The 12,455-nt window shown below is 27.4% G+C and overlaps 1 protein-coding gene across 1 annotated transcript; it reads left to right on the forward strand.

Annotated features, from left to right (window-relative positions):
• Positions 1 to 1,759: 1,759 nt before the first annotated feature.
• LOC107452590 (xaa-Arg dipeptidase) lies at positions 1,760 to 12,044 on the forward strand. The gene is made up of 6 exons (XM_016069096.4): positions 1,760 to 2,132; positions 3,686 to 3,837; positions 4,004 to 4,153; positions 6,138 to 6,279; positions 10,428 to 10,676; positions 11,330 to 12,044. Exons 1-6 carry the CDS (start codon positions 1,916 to 1,918, stop codon positions 11,626 to 11,628), a joined length of 1,209 nt encoding a protein of 402 aa, XP_015924582.2. The 5' UTR covers positions 1,760 to 1,915; the 3' UTR covers positions 11,629 to 12,044.
• The last annotated feature ends 411 nt before the right edge of the window (positions 12,045 to 12,455 follow it).

Raw genomic sequence — 12,455 nt, forward strand, 5'->3', positions numbered from 1 at the left:
AAGCGACAATTTTTGCTTATGGACTAACAAGATTTTTTAATTTTTTTTTTCTTTTCGAAATTCCAATTTGCTTGAAAGTTTAGATAATTTTGAGTACATTGTGCAATTTTTTTATATTTACGTTACATTTTATTAAGTTGCTCAAAAAATTTTCAATTTATAATTGTGAAATAGTGAAGATGTAAGGACAAATGTACAAAATGTAAGATATTTTTTTTTCGAAATGAAGGTTTAGATTTGTTTCGAGAATCAATAATTATTATACCTAGATTAAAAAATACCAAGCATATCGATCTACATCCCGTTAAAAACGCAACAACGGAGTTTAAATTTAAAGTTCCGTAAAGGCAATTTTCATTTCTAGACTTAATGGGGGACTCGAGTTTTTCTTTCCTCTTTTAAAAAATTCCTGTTTGTTTGAAAGTTATTGCAGGTTTTAAGTGCTTTTTTTTTAGTTTATATCGTTTTTTTTCTTTTTTGCTTTAAATAACTGAATATTTATGGATTGTTGTTGAAATACTTTCGAATTATTCATTTTATGAGCTCACACTTGGATTAATGTCAAAAGCAAAAAAATAAGTTAATTAATAAGTTGTTGTTGTTGTTGTAAATTTACGTCGCACTCGAGCTGCACAATGGGCTATTGGCGACGATCTGGGAAACTTCCCGGAGGATGATCCGAAGACATGCCATCACAATTTTGATCCTCTGCGGAGGGGATGGCACCCCCGCTTCGGTAGCCCGACGACCTGCGCGCGAAGTCAAGCGCTTTACGGTAGCACAGTTTAACGAGGACCAATACCGCACACCCTCGGTCCCTACGCAGACTGATCCAAGTGGTCACCCACCCGCACACTGACCGTAGTCAGTGATGCTTGACTTCGGTGATCTGCTGGGAACCGTGTCTTAACGATCAGTCCACTGCGAGACTGATTAACAAGTAATAAATATAATTAGGTCATTTATTACTTCTTAATATGCCGCACATAAGAACATTTTTAATGTATCACAATAAGGACCATTCTCATTGAATGCTACTTTTTTCGCATGCAAATAAGAACCGTTCCGCAGTGGACTGATCGTTAAGACACGGTTCCCAGCAGATCACCGAAGTCAAGTATCTCTGACTGCGGTCAGTGTGCTGGTGGGTGACCACTTGGATCAGTCTGCGTAGGGACCGAGGGTGTGCGGTATTAGTCCTCGCTAAATTGTTCAGCTGTAAAGTGCTAGACTTCACAACCAGGTCGTCGGGCTACCGAAGCTAGGTTTCCCTCCCCTCTGTAGAGGATCAAAATTGGGATGGCATGTCTTCGGATCATCCTCAGGTGTGTATCCCAAACCGTCGCCAATAACCCATAGTTCAGCTCTAGTGCGACGTAAATGAGCTACAACAACAACTTCAGCAAATGAGAACCTGATAAGCGAGTTTTTCCTTGGTAAAAAGGTAGTAGGAGTAGGAGTGCTTTATTTACGTCGCTGTTGAACTGCACGGTCTGGGAAACATGCCTTAAAGATGAATTGAAAGCATGTCCTTCTAATTTTGGTCATCTGCAAAGGGGATGGAAGTTGAAGAACAGAGAGTACAAGTTAGAGAAAGACATCACGAAGATACATCCAGGTTGAGAATCTCCTGTGGCTTTACGCCGAACATTCTCGAGTATGGAGGTAGACGGTTCGGATGCCAACGTAAATCTATCGTGTGCTCATGCCACATAGCAACGGTGAGTTTAACAGAGAGGCTTGCAGAATCATTTGATAAAGCCGTGAGCGGAGCAGAAATAGGCAGCTAAATCTCTCATCCCTCCCAGTCCACTTTTCACAATTTTCATAGATAGCTGAGAAGCCGCAGAAAGTTGTTTAATTTCATTTAATTTCGTTCTTGAGAAAGATTTCGTTAAATATCTATACAATTCAAATGGAGAAAAAATTTCTTGAAGTTGTTGATTCTTCCATAAATAACGAAGCAAAGCTTTTAAATCGAATAAGTGAAGAAATTTGGAAAAATCCTGAATTGAAATTCGAGGAAATTGCTGCTCATAAATTATTAACTGATGCTTTAATTGAAAAAGGATTTTCTGTGAAGAAAAGCTTCGTATTACCAACTGCCTTTATAGCTGAATTCGATTCAAAAAGTGAATTTATTTTTAAACTAATTTTTCTCATATCTTTATTCAATATCTGCATCACCAAGAATCACTTTTATTTATTTACTTATTTAAAATTAAAATCGAGAATTTAGCTTGACATTATATTAACTCAATTTGTTAATTTAGTTATGTATTTGCTTGTTGTAAAGCTTTATAAGTTCTCTTTGCCTGATGAAACAAAATGGGAATGTGATTTTTGTTGCATTAATGTAAATTCTACTTACTGATTGAGTGAAAATTAAGAATTTAGTGTAATTTTTTTGTTATAATGATTATTAGTTGAGGAATATTATCGGAGGATTTCTATTTTGTTAATAGTTATACTTTGAAACTACCATGGCATAAATGGATTTTAAAAATTAGAATAATACAAATGTATTTTGTTTTATTTTTGTTTTGAAAAAATAAATAATTTACAGCGTGCTACTGGGAGTTAGTGAAGGGTGTGCCAGCTATATAAATAGTTTTTCTAAACTTTTCTCGAGATATAAAGAATTTCAATATCTCTTTATTTAATATTATAATTTTCTGAAGTTACTTTCAAGTCAAATATATAAATTTTTACTTTCAACTCAACTATAAATTTTTTTATAGTAAGGAAATATTGTAGGTTTAATTTTGGATAAGTCCCGTAACTTACATCAAGCGGAACATACACAAAATTTTTAAAGAGTTAGATACCTTTAATATTTTAATCGATTTATCTACTTTAACTCTTTTTTTAACTAACTTGACTTTATATTTAAGCAAAGATTTAGTGTTTAAAATCTTTTGTTGATTAACACTTTTATCTGTACCTTACTTCTAAATATTTCATAACATTGTAACAAATTTATATATAACACGGTATATTTTATTAGAACATTTTCATGGAAATAAATGTTCATGCTTAACAAGAAAATTGTTAACTTTTATTTGAACCTTTGTATTTTTACTTTTATAACATATAATACAAAATTCAGCAATTTAATTAAAAACAAGTTCAAAGCCATAGTGATACAATAATTTGTTTATTACTTTTTTTGGCTCTCATAGTGAAATGATCATTAAGACGTGGTTACTAGTAGAACACAGAAGTCAAGCATCACTAGCTGTGTTCAGTAAGTGGGTGGGCGACCACTTTGAATCTGCTTGCATAGAGACTGAGGGTGTGCAGTATCGGTCCTAGTTAAACTGTTCTACTATAAAGTGCTTGACTTCACGCGCAGCTCATCAGGCTACCTAAGTAAGGGAGCTGTCCTCTCTGCAGAGGATCAAAATTGCGATGGAATGTCTTCGAATCATGCTCAGGGATGTTTCCCAGACCTATGCCAATAGCCCATTGTGCAGCTCTAGTGCGACGTAAATAAATTACCTACCTACCAACCATTACTTTTTCTGGAAGTTTTTAAAATTCTGTCACTTAACAAATAATTATTTTATATTTAAAATCTTTTATTCAATTGTAATTATTATCCTTCTATCTTTTTTTAAGATTTTGTACTACATTAATAAAATCTGTACTGGAAAAATAATATAACATGGGTCATATATTTTAGAACCTGGGCCAGTTGTGGCAACCATTTGTGAATATGATGCCCTTCCCGAGGTAGGACATGCCTGTGGACATAACTTAATTGCTGAATCTGGATTTGGAGCTGGTCTTGCTATAAAAGCTGCCATGACAACATACCCAGAAATACCTGGGAAGGTATGAAATATAACATCTAAAATATTGTAAGCAGCATGCATGCTAAATTTTCTATTTAGAAGTAAAATGCACAAATTGTCAAAATTGTTATTTTTATTGCTATTTTTTAAAATAATTTATATACGAAGTAATATGTAAAAAAATGTTAATAAGCAATTTTTTTCAGGTTGTAGTGATTGGCACGCCAGCTGAAGAAGGAGGCGGTGGAAAGATTAAGTTGATTAATGCAGGTGTTTTTAACGATGTCGATGTAGCTTTAATGGTTCATCCGGCTCCAAATGATCATCTATTTCCACCCTTCATTGGAATTGAAAGAGTAATAATTTCTTTTTGTACTTTTTTTCCCATCATTTTGATTATTCAATTATTCTATTCTAGCTTTTGTTTTTGAGTCTAATAATATTATATTTAAAACTCTTTAGTAAATATTTTAGTAAAACTATAATATTTTTAAATTGTTGCTGAATTAAAATATATTTTATTTTCTTACTAAAAGGTAACATTGTTCCAAATTTTTAATGTTATTTTAAATTGAATTTTTCAAAACTCACTAAAGGATTTAAAATTTTATTCATTTTCCATACAGAAATAATTTATTGAAATTTTATTGCTTACCAAAATATTTATTTCGACACATACATTGACTATCAAAATTAGTTGACAAAAAAGTGTGTTTATTTAAGTTCTTATAAAATATGTTGGTGTTCTTTAATTGTTTTATTTCTTTATATAAATCGGTCCAGTAGTAGAGACAGAATAAAAAAGTTATAAATACAAATTTGTTTCAAAATAAAAATCTAAGAATGAGCAGGTTTTGTGTAATATAAAAATATATATGTTCATCAGAAAATATTGCTTCACTTAATTGCATGTTCATTCATAGTATTCTTTTACTCATTTTTTAAAAAAAAATTTTTACTACCAATGCTCAATATTTTAGTTATGACCACGTTTTTTAAACAACTTTTTCTTTATACGGAATAGAAAATATTTCCATGACCAATTTTTTCTTTTCTTAACTTTACGGCCACCACCAATTTTGTCGTTTAGCATTAATTTTTTTTTTCAAATCGAGTATTGTACAAATCGAATAATTTCTTATATTGCACCAAAGTATATACTTATTTATGCATTTATTAAATCATATAGACAAAATGTAAGCATAGACAAAATAATGATAATGTACACAAAAATGCTTTGAAAGTCTGTGACTGATTTTTTTTTTTCTACATAGATTATCCTTATCTGCTATGATAAGCTTAAATATATAGAAAAATACTCTTACAATGTTTTTTTATAGAGAAGTCAGACACATATTTTACTTTAATATTTTTAATAAAATGTACAAATGTTAATTTCTAACTATTATTAATTTTCAAATACAAATGCACTTTTCTTGTTGATTTTTTAAAACATCTGTTGGTTAAAAAGGTTTGTTAAATTGGTTACAACTAAAATATTTATTAATTGGAATTTTTTTTTTGTGTGTGTGAGTCCAAAATTGACCTTATGTTTGTTAAAAATAAAAAGACTATCTTCTATAATGATAAGTATGTAAGCTCTGAAGTTAAATTTCATCTATATTTTTACAATTTTGTATAGTTTAAGTTATAAAGCTAAAAGAATAAATTTTAAATATACAGTTGCAACATTCCAGTGTAATAAGTTGCTTGTTTTTTCTTGTGCGTGTTTGTTAATTGTTTTACTCATTTCAAGTTTTTCGTAACTGTCTTGCCTGAAAATAATAACTAAAAATGTTTGCATTAATTACTGGCATAGAAAATTTTAAATTCTATTATTACAGATAACTCATTAGTTGTAAAAATATTTTTATACGTTTTGATTACAATATGTTTTTTTTTTAAATAATTTAGTCTATTTATCATAATTTTTAAAAACTTAATCATTTATGGAAAAGTGCAGTTAAATAAAATAAGAAGTTTATAAATTGTTTAATCAACTACTGATTTATTTTTAACCCTCTGACATATGATCAGAAAACTGCATTCTACATGGCAAAACAATTATTCACCCATTTTATTATAGAACTAAACGGTATAGAAGAGAGGCATTTGCATACAAATTTTCTCATTTATATAAAGTGTCAAATGTTTTTTATTATTTTTCCTTAGTTTTTCTTAGGGATATTTGTATTTATACATTTTTAATTTTAATATACATTTGCAAACTGTAGAATTTCTAAATTTATTAATTTTTCTATTTGTGTGGGGTTGCTGCTATTATTTTAAGATATTATCAATTATGAAAGATAATTGTATTTTTCCATTTTGTTTAATTAGATGACCATTACATTTACTGGAAAAGAATCTCATGCTTCAGGGTATCCTTGGGAAGGGCTAAATGCCTTAGATGCTGTTGTCGGGTGTTATAATAATATAGCACTTCTCCGACAACAAATAAAGCCAACATGTAAAGTCCATGGTAATTCTTACTATTGCTTATTTTAGTATTATTATACAGTTGAATATTGCTACCTCTTTCCTCTCTCGATTCTTCTGTTAATCTGTATCTCCTACGCACTTACCATGTGGTTAATAGTAAGAGCCTCTTTAATCGAAATTTATTTCTTGGTGACCTTCAATTTCACAAAATATTTTTTAATAGTTATATTAATATTTTTGTAAAATTTTTTTTTTCCTGATTCCTGAACTTAAATTGCTTTTTTAAGTTCATTTAATTTAAAGTATTTTTTTTAATTCCAATTCTTAAAAATTTTACATGTCCAATTTTATGATTAATTTCTTAAAATCCTAATTAGAAGCAAATTACTATATTTGCCAAAAGCAATTGCCTGAATTATGTTCCCTACGAAGTAGACATGCAAGATGTGTATAAAGAATATGTGAGAAAAAATTGCTAATTTTGTGCATCCAAAAGGAACTGATTTTATGGGAAGGTAATTACAGTGGAAAATATTTCAGCATGAAGTGATGAGGATGAATCAGATAAATTAAGAGGTTGAGGCATCCGGACATATATCGGAAAATTAAAATGATGAAACAGAACAACTTCAAATCGTAAAATCAAATGAAAAAGCAAGATTTTGACATTGTTTGAAATAAATGTTTTTTAAAGCAAATGTATGTTTTACAATTATTAAAATGCTGTACAGTTATTATTTTGACTGAATTGTATCATAATAATTGTATACTTAATAATACTTTCTGTACTTAATAAGAAATTTTTAATATATTTATGAATCACAAATTTCATTTTATATATTTGTAGAAGTTCTATCCAATTATTTTTCACTTCTCTTTTATCTCTAATGTGTTTGAATTTTTTTAAAAAACAATGTGTCTTAAATTATCTTAATTTATTAAACATCCGAAACATACTAAAAAAAACTAAACTAATATAGACAGTGGGATGAAGTCTCAAAAGATTCTTAGAAATTTTTATTCCATTTGCCATTGTTAGTGACCACATAAATTTACTATTAATTTTATTTGATGTCCATAGGTTAATAAAAATTGCAATGTATCCATATTGAAAGTTGCCTTTTTTTTTTTTTTTACAAAATATCATTGATTGGACTTCAGAACATCATTTAGCCTGTTTAAGGTCTTTTTACAATTGAGAAAAATTTTTATTTTTTTAAAATTTTTTTATCTAACTAAATAAAATATCGAATTGAATACGACTGACCTCTTAAAAATCTGCATTCAAATAACAATAAAAAAAGAAAGGAAAAATTCAGTTACCATATAATTTTTTTTTAATATTTAAATGTATGTAATCGTTCTGTCATAATTTTTCACATGACTCAAATGGCGAATCTAAATTAACATTAAGTAATACAAAAGTTTATAAAGCAGATTCAATAATGAACAAATGTAAAATGGGATATTGTCAATTTTATTAAATTGAATAAAACAATAAGAAGTGTTATTTTTCGTAGTTATTTTTCATTAAATTTTTAACTAAGTTATTTTATTTAAAAAAAAAAGAAAAATATTGAAGTATTTTACATAATCAATGAGGAAGAAACAAAAAAAGAAAAAGTACCTATTACCACAATATCAGTAGTACCTATGACCACAACTAATTGAGCATCATTGGTGTCAATAGCATTTCAGTGACTTTTTTACGACTCTCGAAAGCGGAGCAGTGTGTTTTTATTCTAAAATTTAAAGGTTTGTGTGTAGAATATCTTTATTATACAAAAACTGCAATACTGAAAGTGTGCTAGGCCAAATGTTCACTTTTTTCATTTAAAAAGTTTATTAAGAGTTACAATTTTTAAAAACTATAAAAATAGTTTTTTTTATTTTTATCTTAGGCGTAAAATGTACCTCAGTAAATTTGAAAGTATTTTGTGTTTGAAAGTAGTTGTAAATTTGAGTTTCAGAAAGGGATAAACTAGAGAAAAATTATTTTAGAGTAATAAATTTAAACTTTATTTTTTCACAAAAAATTTAAAAAGATCAAACATTTGTGATTTAAATAATACATTTTGATTTAGGTTGAACCATTTTTTTTTTCATAAAGAAAAAATAAAGTATATTTTAAACAAGCTGGATTCTGAATTCTTTGCTTAAAAATTTATCTCAGCCTTTCCCATGTCTCTAATGGTTATTAAGCCATACAAAGTATGAATGAAGTACGAGCACAAGTCTGGCTCCTAAGAAAAAAAATTTCTACGGGACATTTATTTTTCACTAAAAGAAAAAATTTCTGTTAAAAACTTTTAAACGTCCACAAACTTTCAAACTTTTTCATTCAATTTTATACTTTAACTGAGGACAATTATTGATTTAATTAATACTAGGAAGCTAATATTAATTTTTTAAATTATAAATTTGCAGAAGCCGAATACATTAAATATTAATAATAAACTAATTTAGTTATACAGTTAAAATTTTTGAAGATTATTTTTGAAATTTTACAGTTCACTCAGAAAAGTTAAAATAAATAAAATTAAAACATACAATATATACAAGGTTGAAGACAGGTGAATGTTGTATGGTGATGAACCGGGTGACTGGTTAAATATTTTATTTTGTATAAGTGTGGATTTTAGAGCAATTTATGTAATATTTAACTTTGAAGCTACAATCAATGCTTCTTATTTTGAGAAATTGTCTTTCACTGGTATTTTTAATTGTACCATCCAGTATTACTTGACTTGCAGAGAAAGTCTAACATAATTTAAGATTTTTGTTTTTGAATATCTATATTTTAAAAGTTTGTCTTTCAAGCAAATGACTCAGCTATGGCGAAATATATCAGCAAGGTTACTTGATGTTTGATATGATTTTTAAAATATAGTAAATTTTACTGACAAGGATATTAAAATGTCCTAGCCCCATCGATATTAAAATGTCCTATCACCAAGGATATTAAAATGTAAAAATATTTTGTCTTTTATCTTCAATAAAAACATAAACAGCATTAAAATAAAACGATAATTAGAATTGAACTTTAAATTCTCAAATGGTTATTATAAACTAGTTTGTGTTATATTGACATTTACTTTTACTGAAAATAAATAACATAGTATTTAAAAAGCCTATTTTTTCCAGTATAAAAAAATATTTTTGCATACAAATAACTGCAAATAAAAATTTAAATATAGTTTTTAATTTAGTTACTATTTAATAAATAATGCGCTTATTTAACCTTGAGAACATCATAATTTTTAATAAAATTAAGTATTTAAACTAGTTAAAATAAATTATGTGGCCACTTTTAATGGCAAATGAAAGTCAACGATTTCGATGTTTGTACCTTGAACTAATAATAACTACTGTTATTAATGGACTACATTTGTAAAAAATATTTTTTATTAAAATTGTAAATTTTTTTTTAAATTATTGCTTTTTATTTTTTATGAATGATGTATCAAAAAGTTTGGAAATTTAATAGGCACTATGATTATAAATATAAAATATATTGTTAATTATAAATATAAAACGTACTGTAAAATGTAAATTTAATAGTCACTGTAATTATAAAATTTTTAAAAAATTGCTTTCATTTTTGATATTTCTTTTGGAAAAAGTTTTTCCTCTATTTGGTGCAGGAAGTAACCTCTTTTATGGCAGTTTTTTTTGTTATTTATTGAACTTGCCATCCTTGTTTTGATCATTGTGTTCAAAAGCACAGCAATTAATACTATTGATTTATCTTTCTTTAATAAAACTTTTCCTAACAATATAATTTACAAATATTTCGTGAAATTACTAACAGTTTAGTTAATGCTACAAAATTTATTTAAATGTTTCTTCTGCTCAAAAATTTCTTTAAATATTTTTTTAAAATTTAGCATTCTCTCTCTTTGAAGAAGTTTTCGTACCCTTTCGTTTTTCTTTTTATGAAGATTACTGAACATTAAAAATGCCTTTCAATATATCAATCTTTAAACTTATTTTAAATTTTCAAAATTTTAAAAGCAAAAAAATATTTTTTTCCCTCTGATATATTTAAATAAAAAAGAAATTAAAATAAGTTAATGAGAATAAAATAGTAGAGTTGATAAAGCTTGGAATAGATTGGGTTTTTCAAATTGTTGTTCTTCCATAAATGTATTGCATGTGTTATATTTTCTTATTAAATTAATGTTTTAGGCATCATTACTAAAGGAGGTGACGCAGCAAATATCATACCTGGTTTGACTGAAATGATATTGTATATTCGAGCTGCTACAACATTTGACATGCAGAGTTTGAAAAAGAGAATTGAAGCCTGTATTAAAAGTGCAGCATATGCTACAGGATGTCAAGAAGAAATTAAATACTTTGATGAAGAAAACTATCAAAGTTTGATGACAAATAAACTACTTGCTGAAATATATAAAGAATATGCTGAAGGATTTGGTAATTATTATATATCATTATTAAAAATATGTATTTAGAAAAATACAGTATATAAAAGTTTAAAAATAAGCTTAATATATGAATAAACTTCTATTTACATTATTAGGCTGAAATTTTCACTCTTACTTTTTATCTCTAGTATAAAGATTATAATTTAGATCTGTAGATTGAAATTCTGTTACAGGAATGGGGGAAAAAAGAAGACTGGAATGGTTCTCCGTTACTTCATTTCCTGGTGTAAATTTTTCCTTTAAAACTTAATTTTTCATTTGCTTTGAACACTAATCTATGTGTTAACTTATTCTTATTGGCAATAGCAATTTTAATTGTGGAATAAATGTACTGATTTACAAAAAATGTTAGCACTTTTTACTTTATAAACTGTCCAGTTAACCTTTCCAAGGACTTCTAGACATTTTAATAGTTAGAACTACTTGACATATCAAAAATGTTCCTTTCCAGCCAATCATTACATCAAACGTTAACTTGGTAATCATTATATTAAACAGATTTTGCTTACTGTTATTTATTTCTCTTACTAACTGGATGTTAATTTAATTTAAAAGAAAAATGAGAAACTAGATTTTATATCATTTCTGAAATTGTTTGTAATGAAAGATTTTTCATTTATCTTATTAAATCTATTTATTTAGGTGTTAAGTTTGATGATGGCAATCCGAAAGTAATACCATTCATGGCATCATCAGATATGGGAAATGTATCACATACAGTACCAAGTATCCACCCATGTTATTCTATTGGAACAAATGCAGCAAATCATTCCAAGGCTTTTACACAAGCATCTGGCACCAAAGAAGCACAACTGGCAACTTTAATAACTTCCAAATCGATGGCCATGGTAGGGTTGAAGGTTTTATGCGATCAAGAGTTCTTGAAAAATGTTAAAGATCAATTTGAACGTGACGTCCGAGAAGATGCTGCTGCACCTTGAATTATTAAGATGTTGTATATCTTTTGAGCTTCTAATGATTTATTGTACTGACGATTTCTTTTGAACGAAATATACAAATTGTTCAAACTATTCACAGTTTTATTTATCTATGAATATTGTTCCTATCACTAAGCAATTGTTGAAATCTATTTAGCTAATTAATGTTTCTATGATCTGTGTGGATTCATACAAATTTTAAAATGTTTTAGAAATTGTTCAATCAATTTATGTCTTGTGGTATTTTAAATGAAGAGTTGCCATATTTTTATCAATGTTATTTGACAGTTTTTAGCATTGCTAAAACGACTTTACTCCTATATTTTATTTGTTATAGCATTTTATTGAAACTGTTTTGGAAATCTTATGATATATACAGATTGTCTTATTTAAGATAATAAATTATTTTGATATTGAAATCAGTTTAGTTTATAATAATTTAATAGTATTCAAAATATGTTTTCATGGGCTCACAATTTACTAATTTGTTTGTTATTTTCAGCCTTTTTGTACACACTTCGCATTGCTCAGTTTCCAAAAAGTCTTAAATTTTAAAGAAATTTTTTTTTTATATAAGGTTTGCTATTTATATATTTAATTTAGATTACTTGAATATTTCTTTTTTGTTTAGTTTCTTTATAAGAAATTTATATTGAACACGATCTTCAATTTCTGTTCAAATGACACTATTTCCAACTGAACCTTACATATTATTTTATTTACAAGCGAATATTTCACAGTTTTTTTAATGCCTTTCTACTCAATATATGTAGATCCAAGTTATGCAATTCACAGAAATATTAAACTCTTTAAATTTATTTTTGTATTTA

This window comes from Parasteatoda tepidariorum, chromosome 4, assembly GCF_043381705.1.
Source record: "Parasteatoda tepidariorum isolate YZ-2023 chromosome 4, CAS_Ptep_4.0, whole genome shotgun sequence".
Classification (NCBI taxonomy): domain Eukaryota; kingdom Metazoa; phylum Arthropoda; class Arachnida; order Araneae; family Theridiidae; genus Parasteatoda; species Parasteatoda tepidariorum.